The sequence below is a fragment of the Mus pahari genome, chromosome 5 (genome assembly GCF_900095145.1).
Source record: "Mus pahari chromosome 5, PAHARI_EIJ_v1.1, whole genome shotgun sequence".
In the NCBI taxonomy this organism is placed as follows: Eukaryota; Metazoa; Chordata; class Mammalia; order Rodentia; family Muridae; genus Mus; species Mus pahari.
This window is the reverse complement of record NC_034594.1, coordinates 39,445,698-39,465,992: the sequence shown is the minus strand read 5'-3', so window position 1 is coordinate 39,465,992 and position 20,295 is coordinate 39,445,698. Positions and strand designations below refer to the sequence as shown.

General features: G+C 37.6%; 1 protein-coding gene across 1 annotated transcript in view; it reads right to left on the bottom strand.

Annotated features, from left to right (window-relative positions):
* The window catches only part of Nbeal1 (neurobeachin like 1), a 162,006-nt gene that overhangs the window by 19,593 nt on the left and 122,118 nt on the right, over positions 1–20,295 (bottom strand). Inside the window, exons 43-48 of the mRNA XM_021198528.2 lie at positions 18,464–18,573; positions 16,911–17,028; positions 15,934–16,031; positions 12,764–12,880; positions 2,711–2,800; positions 916–1,037 (exon numbers count right to left, since the gene is read on the bottom strand). Of these exons, the coding sequence (XP_021054187.1) occupies positions 916–1,037; positions 2,711–2,800; positions 12,764–12,880; positions 15,934–16,031; positions 16,911–17,028; positions 18,464–18,573 (655 nt within the window). The remainder of the gene's footprint in view (positions 1–915; positions 1,038–2,710; positions 2,801–12,763; positions 12,881–15,933; positions 16,032–16,910; positions 17,029–18,463; positions 18,574–20,295) is intronic.

Sequence of the window (20,295 nt, the reverse complement as noted above, 5' to 3'; positions counted from 1 at the left end):
AAAAGACACAGACTAACAGATCGGAGATGTAAACAGGACCTACATTTTATAGTATAAAGGAAACGCACCCCAGTGACAAAGGCAGACACTACCTCAGAGTAAAAGTTTGGAAAACAATTTTCCAAGCAAATGGTCCCAAGAAACAAGTAGGAGTAGCCATTCTAATATTGAATAAAATCAACTTTCAACCAAAATTTATAAGAAAAGTTATCAAGGAAGGACATTTCACACTGGTCAAAGGAAAAATCTACCAAGATGAACTCTCAATTCTGAATATTTATGCTCCAAATGCAAGGCCATCCACATTCATAAAAGAAACTTTACTAAAGCTCAAAGCACACATTGTACCACACACAATAATTATGGGAGACCTCAACACCCCACTGCCAGCAATGGTCAGATCATGGAAACACAAACTAAACAGAGACACAGTGAAACTAACTGTTATGAAAACTAAGTTATGAACCAAATGGATCTAACAGATATTTATAGAACATTTCATTCTACAGCAAAAGAATACACCTCCTTCTCAGCAGAAGGGGGAGAATGAGAGGTAATATAATATTAATGTTTGAAAAGTATGAACCATTAAAGAAATATGCCCTCAGTTGTATCCTCATCTGGCAATAAGTACACAAAAATTCAGACTATTGTTCAGGATGTTCACTCATATTAGCCCTGAAAGAAAAAAAACCTCTATAGATACTTTGAACTAAAACATCCTTCACCTTGACTCCTTCATCATCGGGAATAGTGAGCATCTTCCTTCTTGCATCCTTTCCATTCCTATGGGACTCAGTGTCTATGAATGTACTCATCAAGGGTGAGATCAGTAACGATAAACAGAATGAGCAATACAACAGGAACCCTCGAGCGTGAGTGCTAACTCAGATGGTTTGTCTTAGGCAGTATTACCCGATCCCTAACTTGTAATTCCCACCGTGGCTACAGTATGATCTGTGGTCGCAATTGCACTTAATTTTTATGTCTTTGCAGAGAGTGATGATGTGCTTCCTAGACTTTTTAAGAATTTTTCTCTAGAACAATGTATTTTTGGAGAGCTATTATTTGACAATTTGCCTAAAAGCATAGGAAGGTGGATTAGCTGCAAATAGAATATTGTGCTCTACTAGAGAACCTCAGTTCATATTCCAGCACCCATGTCAGGTTTTTTACAACTGCATGTAAATCTAACTACAGGGTTATTAGTTGCCTTGTATGTGTACCTGTATAAGTGTTACAGGTGTCTACCCATCTCATACACATGAGCAACTAATGGAATAAAATATTCTATGGAATTTGTGTGGAATTCATTGATGTAAAAAAATAAAAATAAGGGCTGGAGAGATGGCTCAGTAGGTAAGAGCATTGATTGCTCTTCCAAAGGTCCTGAGTTCAAACCCCAGCAACCACATGTTAGCTCACAACCATCCGTAATAAGCCCTCGTCTGGTGCATCTGAAGACAGCTATAGTGTACTTAGATATAATAATAAATAAATCTTTTTATTTATTTATTTATTTATTTGGTTTTTCGAGACAGGGTTTCTCTGTATAGCCTTGGCTGTCCTGGAACTCACTCTGTAGACCAGGCTGGCCTCGAATTCAGAAATCTGCCTGCCTCTGCCTCCCAAGTGCTGGGATTAAAGGCGTGCACCACTACGCCCGGTTAATAAATAAATCTTTAAAAAAATAAAATAAAAATGAAAATAAAAGCTGTATTAGTTTTGATTATCATTATTATAGTATGGCGATGTTTCCTAGCTATTTCAATGTGTCCATTTCACACACGCTAGGCTGGAGTTCTACCATGGGGCTACCCCTCTTTTTTTTGGACTGGAAAGGTGACTCAGTAGTTAAAGAGTATTGGCTGCTTTTCCAGAGGACTTAGGTTTGTATCCTGGCACCCCCATGGTGACTCAGAACCATCTATAATTCCAGTTCCAGAAGATCTGGTTCTCTCTTCTGATCTCTGCAGGAACCAGGCATGAATGTAGTACACATCAAACAAGCAAAACTTCCACATACATAAAATATATTTAAAAAATTATTTTTAAATGCTTATTATTGGGGCTGGAAAGATCATTCAGTGGGTAAGAGCACTGGCTGCCCTTCCAGAGGACCTGGATTCAATTCCCAGCACCCCCATGGCAGTTCACAACCATCTGTAACTCCAGTTCCAGAGGCTCCGACACATAGACATACATGCAGACAAAACACCAATGCATATGAAATTAAAAAAAATTTTTTTTTGCTGGGCGTGGTGGCGCATGCCTTTAATCCCAGCACTCAGGAGGCAGAGGCAGGCGGATTTCTGAGTTCGAGGCCAGCCTGGTCTACAAAGTGAGTCCCAGGACAGCCAGGGCTACACAGAGAAACCCTGTCTCAAAAAAAAAAAAAAAAAAAAAAAAATTTTTTTTTTTAAAGTTTATTTTTGGGTCAATATATATGAGATATATATTGAGATAGCTTCGACGGATAAGGCACATGCCACCAGTGCAGAGGACCCAAGTTCAATTCCTACCGCATGGCGGAAGAGGAGAATCAACTATGGTCCCCTGACCTCCAGATGCAGGCTGGCATGTGCATACCCTCATACATACACACATAATGAATTTTAAAAATATAATTGAAATATTTTTACATTTATTCCTTTTTGGTAAATTAATGAATAGAAACATAGCAGTATTAAACAGGTATATATTGACTTACCAGTAACTCAGGGCTGCCTTGAGACATAAAAGAACGAGACTGATTTTGGGGGATGATGGCCTTTAATAGTGGAATACCATCACTAATTCCCTGTTTTTAAAAAAAAACAAAAACAAAAAGATGTTTAATAGTTTGTTTGGTTCATATTTATTACATATAAATTAATGAAAATTTCTTTTTTTCTAAAAAAAACAAAGATGACCCCTATGATATTTCACTTTACCTGATTATGTAATAATTTACTATAAAATGTGGGAAAGGAACTATACAACTTGTCTGAGTAGATAGCACACTTGAATTATCTAAAACCTATCATCATCTTTTCCAATACTCTGTTGGTAAGCAGATGTAAATGTCAAAGACCAGAAATCATTTAAAATATAGACAGATTTAGAAATTTTTTGTCCCTTCCTATACTGACACAAACATAATACAGATGTACATGCTTAGAATAAGTTAAGTTATAATTTACAGGAAAATTCTTGGGCTTTACATTAAAAATAATTCATCTATTTCGTTAAACAAGGTACTTTCTGCAAGTCCTAGGTCATGAAAGTCATAATTATGATCCAAAAATAAAGATTATTATAAGGAAACAATTACCACCATCTTATTACAACATAAGATAACAATAAATTTGAACATATTTCTCTGATGTATCTATAGTTCAAAAATGATATCTAACATTTATTGTGGATAACGTTACTGGATATGTACCACGTACCAAGTTCTATTTTAAGAGGTCTATAAGAACTAAAATGGAAGTTATGAAGTCCAATATAATTTATGAATCATAAAATTGCTTTTCTCTTCAAATTGTGAATCAAGAGTCATTTGTGACTCCAGGCAGGAAAGCAAGCAGACCGAATGTAGATCTTGACCTCTCCCTCAGCTCCTCCAGGCCAACCCCATGTCTCATCTGAGCTCAGCAGACCTCCTGTAGCATCCCCAGCCCCCTCCCCCATCTCCAGTTGCTCACACAGATCTTCCCTTCCTAACTCCCTCCTTACTCATGCTCTGTCCCAGCCTCTAACCCCAGCAGGCACTCCCTGGGAACCAGCAGGTTACTCTAACCAGAGAAGCAAGTAGGCAGGCTAACTGTAGATCCTTACCTTCCCCTCCATTCCCCCAAGTCTAATCCCAAATCTCACCCCCAGATCTGTAGCAGACCATTTGCTGCAGTCTCTCCTCACTCTGCCCCCATTCCCAGACCACTAAGCAGATCCTGGTGGAACCCTGCTGTCAGCTCCTCTGTAGTCTATGCCCATCCCTGTGTCAGCTCTCAATACCTAGAAACAAGCACTTTATACCTGGACTCTCCAGTGGCCACACCTATCAGGATCCTAGAAGATTTTCTACTAGGCAATACACAACCACCACCCCCTCCTAAAAAGCCAGAGGGAAACAGAAACCAAGGAACAAAACACTCCTCAATGAAAACAAGATGAGATATAAGCACCTAGAATTACAGTCTTCCAAAACTCAGATGCCCAAACACCAGTAGAAAAACCACACTGAATAACAGCCAGGACAACATCACCACTAGAGCCCAGCAACATTATCACAGGAGGTCTGAGTACTGCAACATAGCTGAAGCACAAGAAAAACAAAAATAAACAAAATTTAAATAGTCTTTAAGTGAATGATAGAGGTCCTTAAAGAGGAAATAAGTATATCCTTCAAAGAAACCTTTAAAAACACAAACCAATTGACTGAATAAATCAATTCAAGACACAAAAGTACAAATAGAACTAATAAAGAAAACTCAACTAAGGGAAATCTAGGAATGAAAAATTTAGGTACTCAAACAGGAACCCTCAGAGGTAAACCTCACTAACAGAATATGAGAAGTGGAAGAAGGAATCTTAGGAACTAATGACACCAGGAAGAAATAGATACTTTGATCAAAGAAAGAAAATGTTAAATATAAAAAAATCCTGACACAAAATACCCAGGAAGCCTGAGACACTATGAAAAGACCAAGGAATAAAGGACAGAGATGAAACCCAGATAAAAGGCACAGAAAATATTTTCAACAAAATCATAGAAGAAAATTCCCCTGGCCTAAAGGATGAGATGTGTATCATGATACAAAAAGCATCCAGAACTCTCAACAGACTGGACTTTAAAGTCCTCTCAGTACAAACAAGCAATACACTAAACATGTAGAACAAAGAAGGAATATTAAAAAGCTACAAGAAAAAAAGACCACGCCACACATAAAGGCAAACCTATTAGGAATCCCAGCTGACTTCTCAATGGAGACTCTAAAAGCCAGAAGAACCTGGACCAATGTTCTACAGAAACCACAGATGCCAGCCCAGACACTAAACCCAGCAAAACTTTCAATCACAACTGATGGAGAAAACAAGACATTCCACGATAAAACTAAGATTAAACAATACCTAGCTACAAACCAGACCTACAGAAGGCACCAGAAGGAAAACTCCAATCTAAAGAGGTTGACTACACAGAAGAAAACACAGGGAATAAATAACCCCTGTGTTTGTTTATGACACACACACCACCACCACCAAAATAGGAATCAAATCATTGGTCATTGATGTCTCCCATCAACATCAATCAATGATCTCAATTCTTTAATAAGAAGATACAGACGTTCTTCCGAAGGTCCGGAGTTCAAATCCCAGCAACCACATGGTGGCTCATAACCATCTGTAACAAGATCTGACGCCCTCTTCTGGAGTGTCTGAAGATAGCTACAGTGTACTTACATATAATAAAAAATAAATAAATCTTTAAAAAAAAAAAAAAAAGATACAGATGAACAGAATGGATAGGAGAAAAGGATCCACTGTTGTATCCAAGAAATACTGCAACATCAAGATGTGCCCTGACTGAGAAAGAATGGAAAGGTATTCCAAGCAAATGGACTTAAAAAGCTGGTAAAACTACTTTAATATCTGACAAAACAGACTTCAAATCAAAACTAATCAGAAGAGATAGGAAAGGATGCTGCATGTTTGTCAATGGAAAACTCCACCAACAAGACATTGTAATTCTTAACATCTATGCTAAGATAGATGTTACAACCATACCCCAGTTCTTTAAAAACAAACGTAGTATTAATACAGATTAAATCATATATTTACTATATACATTGACTTCAATATTCCACTCTTACCAAGAGACAGGTTACCTAGACAAAATCTAAACAGAGAAATGCTGAAACTACCTGGCTTTATAAATCAAAGGGATTTAAGAGTTATTTATGGAACATTTTACCCAAACACACAAAAGAATTAACCATTTTTTCTCAGCAATGCATAGTATGTTCCCCGAATGGAATTCCAAAATTGATCACATATCTGAACATAAAGCTAGTGTCAATAGATAAAAGAAAATTGAAATAACATCCTGCATCCTATCTGACCACCATAAAGTAATGATGGATATCAACAACAGAAAAGTTACAAACTCATGAAAACTGAACAAATCACTAATGAATAAAAATGTGTAAAAGACTGAAATTAAGAAAGAAATTCAGGGGCTTGGAGAGATGGCTCAGAAGTTAAGAGCACTGACTGCTCTTCCAGAGGTCCTGAGTTCAATTCTCAGCAATCACACAACGGTTCATAACCATCATATAGTGAGATCTGGTTTTCTCTTCTGTCCTGTAGGCAAAAATGCAGGTAGAACATTGTATACATAATAAATACATTCTTTTTTAAGAAAAAAAGACATATAAAATTTTCTCAAATTGCAGATGGCAAGAAATAAACTCAGGGCTAAAATTAATAATATAGAAACAAACAACAAAAAAAAATACAAAGAATCAAGAAAATAAGAATTGGTTCTTTGGGAGCTGGAGAGATGGCTCAATGGTTAGGAGCACTGACTACTCTTCCAGAGGTCCTGAGTTCAATTCCCAGCAACCACATGGTAGCTCACAACCATCTGTAATGGGACCCAATGCCCTCTTGTGGTGTGTCTGAAGATAACATCGGTGTACACATATACATAAAATGAATAAATCTTTTTTTTTTTTAAAGAATTGGCTCTTTGAGAAAATCAGTAATACTGTCAAACTCTTATATCCAAATTAATAAAAAGGCAGAGAGAGAGAGAGAGAGAGAGAGAGAGAGAGAGAGAGAGAGAGAGAGAGAGAGAGACTGAATATCCAAATTAACAAAATAAAAAATGAAAAGGGGGAATAACAATAGATATTGAAGAAATCCAGAGAATCATAGGAACATACTTTAAAAACTTGTAATCACCAAACTGAAAAAATCTAAAGGAAATAAACAATTTTCTTGACAGGTACCACTTACAAAAGTTAAATCAAGGTCAGATAAGCAATTTAAACAGACCTATAAACCCTAGTGAAATAGATGCAGTCATTAAAAGTCTCCCAACAAATAAAAAAGCCTAGGGCCAAGCGGCTTTAGTGCAGAATTCTACCAGACTTTCAAAGAAGAGCTAATGTCAATACTATTCAAATTATTCTACAAAATATAATCAGGAGGAGCTTTGCCCAATTTAGTTTATGAGGCCACAATTACCATGATACCCCAACCACATAAAAACACAACAAAGAGAGAGAGACCAGATTCCCTTATGTACACAGATGCAAAAGTTATCAATAAAATAGTTGCAAGGCAAATCCAAGAACACATAAAAAAATCATCTACCACAATCAAGTGATTTGGGGATAAACATAAATAAATTGATAAATAAACCATATAAAGAGATTGAAAGACAAAAAGCACATGTTTATCTCATTAGATATAGAAAAGAACTTTGACAAAATCCGCATCCCCTTCATGATAAAAGTCCAGGAGAGATAATATAATAAGCATAATAAAGGTACTTCACTGCAAGCCCAAAACCAACATAGACTCAAATGGAGAGAAAGTCAAAGCAATTCTACCAAAATCAGGCACAAGACAAAGTTGTCCACTCCCTCTGATACTATTCAAAATACTACCTAATGTCTTAGATAGAGCAGTAAGACAACTAAAGGAGAACAAGGGGATAAAAACTAGAAAGGAATAAATCAAAGTATCTTTATTTGTAGATGATATGACAGTATACATAAGTGACACAATGAATTCCACAGGAAAATTCCTACACCCGATGAATACTTTCAGCAAAAAACCTGGGTACAAAGTTTACCCCCACCACACACACACAAAAAATCAGTAGCCCTGCTAAAATGACAAATGGACTAAGAAAGAATTCAGGGAAACAACGCCTTTTACAATAGCCACAAATATTATAAAATACCTTGTGGGAAATCTAAGCAAGCAGGGAAAGACTTGTACGAGAAAAAGACTGAGAAAAAAATTCAAGACACCAAAGAAAGAAATTGATCTGCCATGCTTATGGATCAGTAAGATTAACAGAGTAAAAATAGTCATCTTGCTGGGCATGGTGGCGCACGCCTTTAATCCCAGCATTTGGGAGGCAGAGGCAGGCGGATTTCTGAGTTCGAGGCCAGCCTGGTCTACAAAGTGAGTTCCAGGGCAGCAAGGGCTACACAAAGAAACCCTGTCTCGAAAAACAAAAACAAAAACAAAAACAAACAAACAAACAAACAAAAAATAGTCATCTTACCAAAAACCAATCTACAGATTCAATGTAAGTCCTACCTAAATTCCAACATAATTCTTCATAGATTTTTGAAAGGATAATCTTCAGCTTCATATGGAAGCACAAAAAACCCAGGTTGGCTAAAATAATCCCAAATAAAAAAAGAACTGCTGGAGGTATCACCATCACCAATTTCAAGCTGTACCACAGAGCTATAGTAATAAAAACATCATTTATTGGCATAAAACAGACACAGTGATCAATGGAATAGAACTGAAAACCCAGACAATGCACACCTATGGACACCTGGTAAAGAAGCCAGAAACATACCCTGGTGGAAAAATAGCATCTTCAACAAATAATCTTGAGGGATGTTAGAGAAGCCTAGAGGTGGGGCCTAGCCACTCCCACCTCCGGGGGCTTACATTAACTAATCAGTGTCTGATTTGACTTAAGGCCTACTGCAGGAGATAGAATCCATACCCAACACTGCTTGGGTGACCAAGAACCTGAGATTAGATAGCACAGAGACCTAGGGTAAAACAAAACAACACTGTTCTTTAAAAAAATAAATAAAATGCCTCCTAATGTTTTACAAAACTTATTATCAGTTCCTTGCTCAGCCACCAGAGAGGCTTCTTACTGCCACAGCAAGATACTATGCAGTGTGGGGAGCCTTGGATCACTCAGCCCTAAATGCAACATCTCCATCAAATCCCTACCCTTAGGCCTGAGAGAATCCTGTGGAAGATGGGGTGGAAAGAGTGTAAGAGCTAGAGGAGATGGAGGACACCAAGAGAACAAGGCCCTCCAATCAACATGGTAAAGCACATAGGAAGTCAGACTGAGGCAGTATTCCCAGGGCCTGCATGGGTCTGCACTGGGTTCTCTGCATATGCATCATGGCTCCCACCTAGTGTTTTTATTAAATCTGTGGGTGTGGGTCTCTGTTTCTTGTGTCTTCTCTTTTCCTTCTATTTGTTTTGTTCAATTTTAATGTCTTAGGTTTTGTTGTATCTTATTATATTTTACTATTATCCCTTAAAAATCTATTTTCTAGGGGGCTGGTGAGATGGCTCAGTGGGTAAGAGCACCCGACTGCTCTTCTGAAGGTCCAGAGTTCAAATCCCAGCAACCACATGGTGGCTCACAACCATCTGTAACAAGATCTGACGCCCTCTTCTGGAGTGTCTGAAGACAGCTACAGTGTACTTACATATAATAAATAAATAAATCTTTAAAAAAAAAAAAATCTATTTTCTAACAAGAGACAAAAACAGAGTGGGAGCAGAGGTAGATGGGAGAAACTAGAAGTAGCAGAGCCCTTGGAGAGCACAGTTCCAAGTGTTCACATAAAACTTTCCCTTCATGGTGATAGTCGCTCATCATACTTTTGCCTATGTAAACAGTGTAAGTTATGCTGAACCCCTGCATTTCTGGAGTTTGGTATTTCAGTATTTGGTAGGCAGGGGGATTTGTGACCAGCCAATAATAATAGCCTTGGAAACTGCTAATCAGCTTCCCTGGTAGACAAAAGTTGTTTTCCCATTTAATTATTGGCAGAATTATGCATGTACTAGGGAACTCTAAGAGCAAATTCTAGAGTACTTGTATCTGACTTTCTCTCGATTTCCCCCCCATGTGCCTTTTCCCCTTTGTAGAGACTTCTTTCTAGTGCTCCATTGCAAAACAAAACAAAACCAACCTTAGCTCTGAACCTGAGTCTAAACAAGTTCATTCTTTTGAAGATTTCACTGAATCAGAGGGTGGTCTTGAAGACCCTTAACATCCAGAGACTAAACTATCAATTCCTTTTTTTCTTTTGTGTGTGTGTCTGTGTTGGCATGCATGCATGTGGTAATGTGAATACCTGAGCACATATATTTGGAGGCTAGAGAATACTGTTTTTTTTCCATTGCTCTCTTCTTATTCCTTTACTGTTTCACTGAGTCTAGCTGGTCAGTGACTCTTGTGAGCCCTCTGTCTCTGCTCCTCAACTATGGGGGCACAGGCATACACAGTCATTCCTGACTGTCTGGGGATTTGAACTCAGGTCTTCAAGCTTCTATAGCAATCACTTTTATCCAGTAAATAATTTTGCCAGCCCTTGGTCATCATTCTTGAGCACTGTTTCTGTGTGTTCTAAGTTGCAGGTTAAATTCTTTTAGAAAAGGCCCAACACTGTAGTACATTTAACACTGAAATTTTCAGTCAAGATTTTAGGAAAGTGATTAATTTGTGTACACAAGAATATGTGAAAATATACCTATACTAAAATACAGTGCAATTTCACTGTTTACTGGAGAAAAAGTCATGGTATTCTGGACCTCAGAAACACATTATATGACACAGAATTTTGCAAACTACAACCTGTGGAACAAACTTAGCTCACTGCCTCTTCTGTAGATGGTAAGTAAGCTAAAAATGATTATATATCTTATGTAACACTCTCAATCTTAGCTAAGTTTACTGACAAAATGACTCAGTCTAGTCCTTGATGTTGGCCAGCTTCTAATATACAAGACTTCCTGTTTTATGCAAATTTCTAATTTACTACAAACTTATTAACTTTTTAGCATTTTTGTTTTTCCAAAGAATATTTATGTCAAAACTAAATTTAAAGGTATACATTCATTTCATAATCCCATTTGAAATTATTCATAGTATTTCAATATGTGTATATACAGATTTTTAACTGAAATTTAAGGATATGTAGCAAGAATTTTGGTGTTTTAAGAGCACAACAATGTTATGTGAATGGTTTTGTTTTTAGATCCTAGGTGTGGGATATGGGGCTGCTTCAGATTGTCCACTATGCTTCAGGCAGCTAACTATGGTTTGTCTCATGCTCTGGCAGGGGCATAATTTTGCCAGCTGAAGGTAGTTTACATTTGGAATTCTGAGGGCTCCTAAGAGGATATTTAAATGCCAGAGCTTCAAGGCTGGCAGCTGGCTGTAGCTCCTCCTCCTCCTCCTCCTCCTCCTCCTCCTNCTGCTGCTGCTGCTGCTGCTGCTGCTGCTGCTGCTGGTGGTTGGATGTTGTTGATTGCTGTTTGTCAAACAGAAGAAACTGGACTTGCTCCAAGGAACTCAATGCCCCAAATCAGCAGAAAACAGTCTAACTAGTCTGACACCCCCTTTACTCGCTATCCTTCTTTCTCTCCTACCTAGCGTTGGGGGTTGGAAGGGTAGAATAAGGGTGGAGAAGGGTGGTAGGAAAAAGAACCCAATAGAATAAGTAAAAGCATGGTTACAAGGGTACTCTTTCAGTTATAGCGTTAACTATTTTTACTTGACTACTCCTTCTAACACTATCAATTAATAATCTCATGCATTGGGACATATTTTATAGATGAGCAGACACAATTAAGAGCTATTAAATTATCACCACATTCAACAGCATTTCAACTGTTACAAAAAATGGAGTCTCACTATATAATCCTTGCTGGCCTCGAATTCTCTATGTAGACAGGCTGGTCTTGAATTTAAAAGATCCACCTGCCTCCGCCTCCCAAGTGCAGGGATTAAAGGCATGCATACCATGCCCTGCCCTTAAGAAGTACTTTGAATTAAGTTATTTGTTCTTACTTGTTGAGAAAGCAAGCTAATAAAAAGAGTTCAGAATACCAGTTAGCAGCAAAGAAAAGCTTAGAATGAAAGTAATTTAAAAATCCAAGACTGGGGCTGAAGAGATGGCTCAGCGGTTAAGAGCACTGACTGCTCTTCCAGAGGTCCTGAGTGCAATTCCCAGCAACCACACGGTGACTCACAACCATCTGTAATTGGATCTGATACCCTTTTCTGGGAATGTCTGAAGATAGCTACATGTACTCATTTAAATAAAAATAAATAAATATTAAAAAAAAAAAAATCCAGGACTGGGGCTTGGTGGTTAAGAGCTCTTGCAGAGGATGCAGGTTTGAAATCCAGTACCCATATCAGGCAGCTCATAACTATCTTAAGTCTAGTTCCAGGAGTATACTGTGTCTAGTCTCCCCAGGCACCTGCATGATGATGCACATAAACTCATTCAGGCACACACAAGTATACATAATTCTGTTTTAAAGATCACATTATAACATTTTCCTTCAGTAAAGTTGAATAAACTGGAGTTGGGAGATGGCTTAGTTAGTAAACTGTGTTAAGATCCCCATCACCTGTTTTTAAAAAGAGCGGAGGGGGTGAGACACACCTGTAGCCCAGCACTGGTGGTGGGAAGGTACGTGGTAAGAGATGAAGATTCAGGGACCCACTGGCCAGCCAGCTTAGCCAGAACAGCAAGGTTTGGTCTAGTCAGACTCTGTCATTTAAAATAAGGTGGAAAGAGTGACAGAGGAAGATCCTGGAAACTGACCTTTGGCGTTCCACACACACCAAGTAAGTGCTACAACTATAGGCGTGGATAAAGCACACACACGTACAAATATACATAACACACAAATTAATTGAAACATATAAAATTGAAGAAAGGTCTCTGATATTGCCAAGTTGGGTTATTACCTCTATAAAAAATGACTTCAGTTCAGGGAGGTGTTGAAAGAGGTTTAGGGTTGAAATTTCTGTTTTGGTCTGCTTCTGAATGGCTTCTTCCGCTGATAATCTTGGAGGGTGTGGTTCCTTCAAAATAATTTAAGAAAACATTTCAGAGTTACATGAAAAGCATGTCTGTATTCACTCACACACACACGGTGGACAATAGAGCATATTGTGCACTGTTAACAAAGTCAGGCTATGGCTTACTCTAGTCCCCCAGCAAACTTCCCATTCATCCTCTTCTATAGACATCTCAGTTCTACTTCAAAGTTTTTCTGATAGTACTCCTAAATTTACAGGTTAGAATGATTTTTTTTCATGCTCTTTCCCCCAATTATTCAGATTTTTTTTAGTTTTTTAGAAGTAGTTATTGGTTATTCATGATAAATCTTATCCATCTAGCCTATTAACAATTCTCTTAAAAATAAGCATTTTAAAGCCGGGCGTGGTGGCGCATGCCTTTAATCCCAGCACTTGGGAGGCAGAGGCAGGCGGATTTCTGAGTTCGAGGCCAGCCTGGTCTACAAAGTGAGTTCCAGGACAGCCAAGGCTATACAGAGAAACCCTGTCTCGAAAAACCAAAAAAAAGGGACTGGTGAGATGGCTCAGCGGGTAAGAGCACCTGACTGCTCTTCCAAAGGTGCAGAGTTCAAATCCCAGCAACCACATGGTGGCTCACAACCATCCTTAATGAGATCTGACTCCCTCTTCTGGAGTATCTGAAGACAGCTACAGTGTACTTACATATAATAAAAAAAAAAAAAAAAAAAAAAGCATTTTATTTATGTTCTGTGTATAATATGTGGACATGCATATGTTACAGTGCATGTGTGGAGGTCAACAGACACTTGCAGGAGTCAACTCTCTTTCTTCTACCGTACTGACATGGGAAATTCATCTCAGGTCATCAGGCTTGGCAGCAGGTACCTTTACCCACTGCGTCATCTCACTGGCCTAACTATTGGTCCCCATAAAGGCAGCCATGAATTTTACTCACTTTTGGATTTTTAAGCACTCAGAAGTATATCAGACTTGGCAGATGTTTAATAAACATTTGGTAAAATTAATGAAGCACTTAACATTCAAATTTTATAATATAGTATAATATTTAATTCCTGAAACAAGACTCATCAAAATGTGAAAGGTAATTATAGATAATCAAATCAAGTTATAGACATGACTGTATAATTTACAAGTAATTATTTTTCATGTCAGAGACAAAAAATTAAGTATATTAATGTTAATTAAATATACTGATAATATATTAAAAATTTACTATTCCAAGGACACAATCGAAATATGTAAGAGGTGTCTTTCTAAAAGGGATTATGGTAAGGTACACCTGCAACCCTATTGCCTACTGCAGGTGAGAGTTCTACCACTGAATCACCAATATTGACTATCCAAGTACTCAGAAGGCTATGGCAGCAAGAGTTTGAATTAGACACCAGATATAGTTCCAAGGTAGTGTGAGTTACATAGTAAGACTGTGTCTCAGAAAAAAAATGAAACAAAATCAGGGAGGTGGACCTTGGCTCTTTTGTCCTTATTAAAAAATACTAGATTGTCGGCAATAGAGGTAACACTTAAATGTGTAGCTTTAATACTTAAACAAACAAACAAAAACAAACCTATTTTAAATGACAGGCTGACAGTCTGATTTTCCTCTCTGGTGTCTGTGGTGATGAGGACTGCACTGGACTCTGCACATGCTAAGTAAACACTCCTGGACAAGGCCACAACCCCAGCCCACTGTCATTTTTTTTTAAACCAAAATAAAAATTAGTACTGGGGAAGTAGCTCAGTTAATAAAGTACTTGCCTTGAAGCAAACATGAGGACCTGAGTTCAATTCATAGACCCCTTGTTTTAAAAAATGTCAGGGGAGGTGGCTAGCCAGTCTAGCCTACTTGATAAATTCTAAGCCAGTAAAAGATTGCCTCCATCAAACACTGACAGTGCCAGAGAAATGATACCCAAGGTTGACCTCTGACCTCTACAAGCATATCAACGGTCCTACCCACAAAAAGATCAATAGGGTCCTTGTGAAATTAGGAGACTGGCTCTATACCTATTGCACTAATGAGGCAGCTGGGTTTTTGTGTAAAAAAAAAAAAAAAAAAGTACAGCTGAAGCCAGACAGTGGTGGCACACGCCTTTCATCCCAGCACTAGGGAGGCAGAGGCAGGGGAATCTTGGAGTTCAAGGCCAGCCTGGTCTACAAAATAAGTTCCAGGACAGGCAGGACTACACAGAGAAACCCTGTCTCAAAAAGCCAACACCCCTCTCCCAAATAGTAGAGCTGGTATAAAACTAAAGGCTCTAATTCTGAACCTTGTATGTGTTAGGCAAGAGCGCTACCACTGTGCTATATTCCTTCAGCCCTTTTTAAATTTTGAGACAGGGTTTCACTAAGTTGGCCAGGCTGCCTTTGAACTCACTCTGTAACCTAGGCAAGTACTGAACTCACAAAGCCCCTGTATTAGCTTCCTGAATGGACAGAATTACAGGCTTACACCACTAGGCCCAACTTAGTCTGTATTTTTGCCTTTCTTTTCCTTTTAATATTTGAAACAATATATCACTATGTAGCCCAGAAACTTCAGAGTCTCTATGCAGTTCATCTTGAACTCTCCTGCTGAAACTGGGTTAACAGGCATGAGCTACCACAGTTTACTGGAAGGGGGACAGAACAATGAACTCACAAATAACATCACTCATATAAAAAACCACTATCAATTACATATGCTAGGACTTGACTCTACTATTCATCAAATCTCAGAATACCTCAAAACAGCATTCTGTAGGCCAGTGGTTCTCAACCTGTGGGTTGCAACCCTTTTGGCAAACTCTATCTCAATATAAGGTTTGGGGGCCACTTTCCTATACATTTAAAAAAATTTTTTTTCCATTTCTCCTCCTGTTGAGATTGACATCTTTATTATCTAAATAAATCCTGAAGATCAAAAAAGTTTATATTACAATTCATAACTGTATCAAAATTACAGTAATGAAACAGCAACAAAAATAATTTTATGGTTGGTGGTCACCACAACATGAAGAAATGTAATAAAGGGTCCTATCATTAGGAAGATTGAGAATTGTTGCTCAAAGGTATCAATAACTTATATTATTTACCTTTAACAGCTGACAAGGTGTTTGCCCAAAATTATTAATCATCCCTTCTAAGGCTTTTCTTTCCTTTTCATCTGTTAACGCATCAAGATCTACAGCACCTAAAACAAGAAATCATCAACTCACTATTGAGAGAAAACAAACCCACATGACATTGATTAACACATCAAGGAATGATTAACACATTTTAATGAAAATGAGTCAACTTATGTCACCAGAAAGTAATTTTCTGAAAACAATAAATATTTGCATTTGTGTATGTGTTTGTGTATGTATGCATGTACATATGTGGGTACACATGAGAGATCCTGTCTAAGAAAGGGGAGGAAGCACTGGGGAAGATAAGGCTAATGTATACCATCAGCTTCCTTGTATACCCACACATACATCATGTACATGTACACACAACAAAGACTTAAAAAGAAACATTTTTTTTTTTGCCCAAAGCTCTCAAAAAACAGTTTTGATGCTGAGCTAATGTTAATAATTCTAAATGCTTTCTTTTAAAGTTTACTAAAAATAAAGTAAAATTTGTAATATTCAATGAAGACTTGATGCCCAGTGGTGGTGACACATGCTTTTAATCCCACACCTGAGAGGCAGAGGTAGACAGATCTCTGTGGCATCGAGGCCAGCCTGGTCTACAAAGTGAGTTCCAGGACAGCCAGGTCTATGTAGAGAGAATCTGTCTTAATTAAACAGAAAATTTGATATCTTATACAAGAAACCAAGAGCATAAAACAACTGTCATTTATAATTTGATTTCCATTTATATATACACACACATACATACACACACAGACATGCATACGTACATAATCTTAAAATCCTAAACTTCTACTACAAAATTGAAATAATGGTAGTTTTGTGACCTTCCAACCGAAAAGATATCTTGTTATGTATCTTTCCCATGTTAAATAATTAAGGTCAAATACTAATGCCGTGTAAGTACTGTGAGAGAGGAGGTAGTCCGCTGGTACCTTCATAACTACAGTAATAGAAGACATTGAGGGCCTCCACTGCAGCTGGCCCTCTCTGTTTGTAGCCAAAGATCAGATCTATCCATTCATGAAGATGAGCAGAAACATATTCAGACTCCTAGGAAGAGAACAAAGTTAATACTTGATGGAAGTATCTTCCAATTATCATCTAAACTCATCCTTTTAAAGAGGGCATGGAGCCAGAGAGATGGCTCAGTAATTAAGAACACTGGCTTTCCTTCTAATGAAAGCATGTTCGATGCCCAGCACCCACTTGAAGGCTGACAGCCACCTGTAACTCCACTTCCAGGATATCTGACCCCTTTTTCTGGTTTCCTTGGGCACTGCACACATGTGTTATATAGACATACATGCAGGCAAAAACACTTGTACACATTTTTGTAAAAGGAGAGTGCTGCTTGGTGGATGAAGTGCTTCAAGACAGTTACACAATTATCAATGTTAAACTCTCACTCCTTCTTCAATTCCACGTTGGAAATTTACCTAGACGCTAGTAAAAACGTTTAAAGGGATTAGGCTGGTTTTATTAGGAACTTGGTTAATCTTTTGGAAACATTGAAAACTGTACTCATGCTCAAGTGATTTGAAACAAAAATATAAACTGCAAAACATGAAATTATACCAGCTGGGTAAACAGAATAACAACCCATATAGCATACACGCAGAGAACTAGAATTCCCCTTATGCAAAATGCTTAGGCTACAAGTATTTGAGATTTTGCTAGCTACTGTTCGTTTCCTTTCAATGTTCACACCATGTCGTTAAGGCTAAAGGCAGACATTTAGGCTTCAGCCACCTGAGAAACTTAAATGCCACCAGACACAACTCAGACTGCCTATTTTCCCAGATTTTGAAATAATTGTAGAGGATCATCCCTAACCCAAAAATCAGAAATTCCAAAATGTCCACAAATCTACTGGGCAAAGAAAACAATACAAAAAAGCTACTAAGACCCTCCCAAATCTAGAAGAGTTAATGAGAGGTGGGACGCATCTTTGTGGTAGTTTCTTTTTAGTAGTTGTCTAAAACTTTGCAATTCAAGGAAAAAAAAAAATGTAGCCAAGCGTGGTGGTGCATGCCTTTAATCCCAGCACTTGGGAGGCAAGGGCAGGCGGATTTCTGAGTTTGAGGCCAGCCTGGTCTACAAAGTGAGTTCCAGGACAGCCAGGGCTACATAGAGAAACTCTGTCTCGAAAAACCAAAAAAAAAAAAAAAAAAAAAAAGTAAATAGGAAATTTGACTTCCTTATACCAGATATCAAAAACTTATGACACTTATCATTGGTACTTATGATAGATTTGCATATATACCATTATAAACTATTAAAAAAAGGAAAAGTGGGAACCTGCATTTTGTTACATATTCATGAATGGTATCATAATATTTATATCCTACAATTAAATTACCACATTGTACTTTCTAGAATAGTAATATACAACAGATAACAAACTAATCTAGAAAAAAGTATACTTTAACTTATCTTTGAAAAACAAATCTGTATTTAATAAGACGTGATTCACCAGAAATCTTACCAGAGCTTTTCTGTGTTTATAAATGAAATCTTCAGCTGACTTAGCCCATCTTGGAAGAATAACATCGTTAACCAGTTCTTTGGAAACTTGTAAGTGACCCAAATTAAATTCTAAGACAGATAAAAATTTTTTTTAAAAAATCAGAACATTTTCTATTTAAAAGATGATGTAAAACAAATATAAAAGAGGACATATAACTAGTAAAAATTATCTTATCTGTCTATTGGAATATACTTTAATTAAATACATAAAACATTTTTGGACTTGTTTTTAGAAGGTATATCAGAGTTTCTTTTTTTCTTAGAAAAGTCGAGAGGGGAAACTTGGGAGATGCTCAGTGGGTAAATTTTAGCTATTCAATCATAAATATCTGAATTTGCATCTTCATCACCCATGTAAAGCTAGGTACAGTGGCTCATGTCAGTAACCACAGAGCTAAGGGTGGAGCCAGAAGAATCCTAGAGGCTTGCTGGGTACCGAACCCAGTTTGTCTCAAAAAGTAACGTGGAGTGGGATTAAAGATAGTGACTTCTGGCCTCTACATATAAATGCATGGTTGTATTTGAATGTGTGCATGTGCACACACACACACAAAACATTCCTCCACACATAAGTGCATATGAACATGCACACGCGCATGCAAATGAAAAAGAAAAAACATCAGTGAAGGTACAACAATCCATACTTTAATTGGATCAAAATAAAATATTATCTATCCTTACACTAAAATTGAATAATGGTCATTTTAATAGTTAATTTATAAAATGCCATTCATTAGAACTTTATGGTGTAACTTATACCTTGATCTCACTCACTGAGAGTTTTGCTTTATGGAAGAGTAACATATTATATTTCACAAAACACTTGCTATTACAGCTGGAATATGACATGTGACAGAACTTTCTCATGTATGAGGTTTTCTTGTTCGTACACTATGAGAAGAAAAAAATGTCTTAAAATATTTTTAAAATAAAAAGTCTTGAAGTAATAGTGTGCTACCTTGAAATACCACATTTCCTAAGTCTAGGTAAGGTTTAAAGGTCCAAGTGACAGGGAACACAGGGTGCTAGGCTTTCTGGTGAGTGATCCCTGTGTGGCAGCTAAAGTTCTTTGTCCACTTCGAAGCTGTCTCCCTTAGAATTTACTACAGAACCTATGGTTCATCTACACATTCATTTCTGCCCTTAACGTCGTATCTATTCCATGTGATTAGCTAAGTGGTTGGTATAGGTCACAGTTCTAGAGAATGAAGCTATAAGGGTTATACTTAAAAAAGGACATAACAGATCTATATCTGCATCTTGGCAAGATGCTGTAGTTTCAAGCTACTTCAATTATTTCTAACAAAGAGAAGCTTTAGCCATAAAACAAAGCCAAAATATTTGGAATAACAGAGTGGACATACAGAAAGAAATTGGCCATGATACTACTATACTACCTGAAACAAAAATCTCTCAACTTGAATTAAAAAAAAAACAACACTAAAATCTTATTGTGCAGTTTTGTGTTGATTTTACTGCTATCTATTCTATTAGATGATACATTTGTCTTCTTCCGCCCAAGTTCCTATATATCAAGCAATTAGATAATTACAGTTATACCTAAGGACCATGAGGTCACAGGGCTGAAGGCAGCAATCAGCTCCAATGAATATAATGCATTGCAGAGGGCTGGTGAGATGGCTCAGTGGGTAAGAGCACCCGACTGCTCTTCCAAAGGTGCAGAGTTCAAATTCCAGCAACCACATGGTGGCTCACAACCATCCTTAACAAGATCTGACTCCCTCTTCTGGAGTGTCTGAAGAAAGCTACAGTGTACTTACATATAATAAA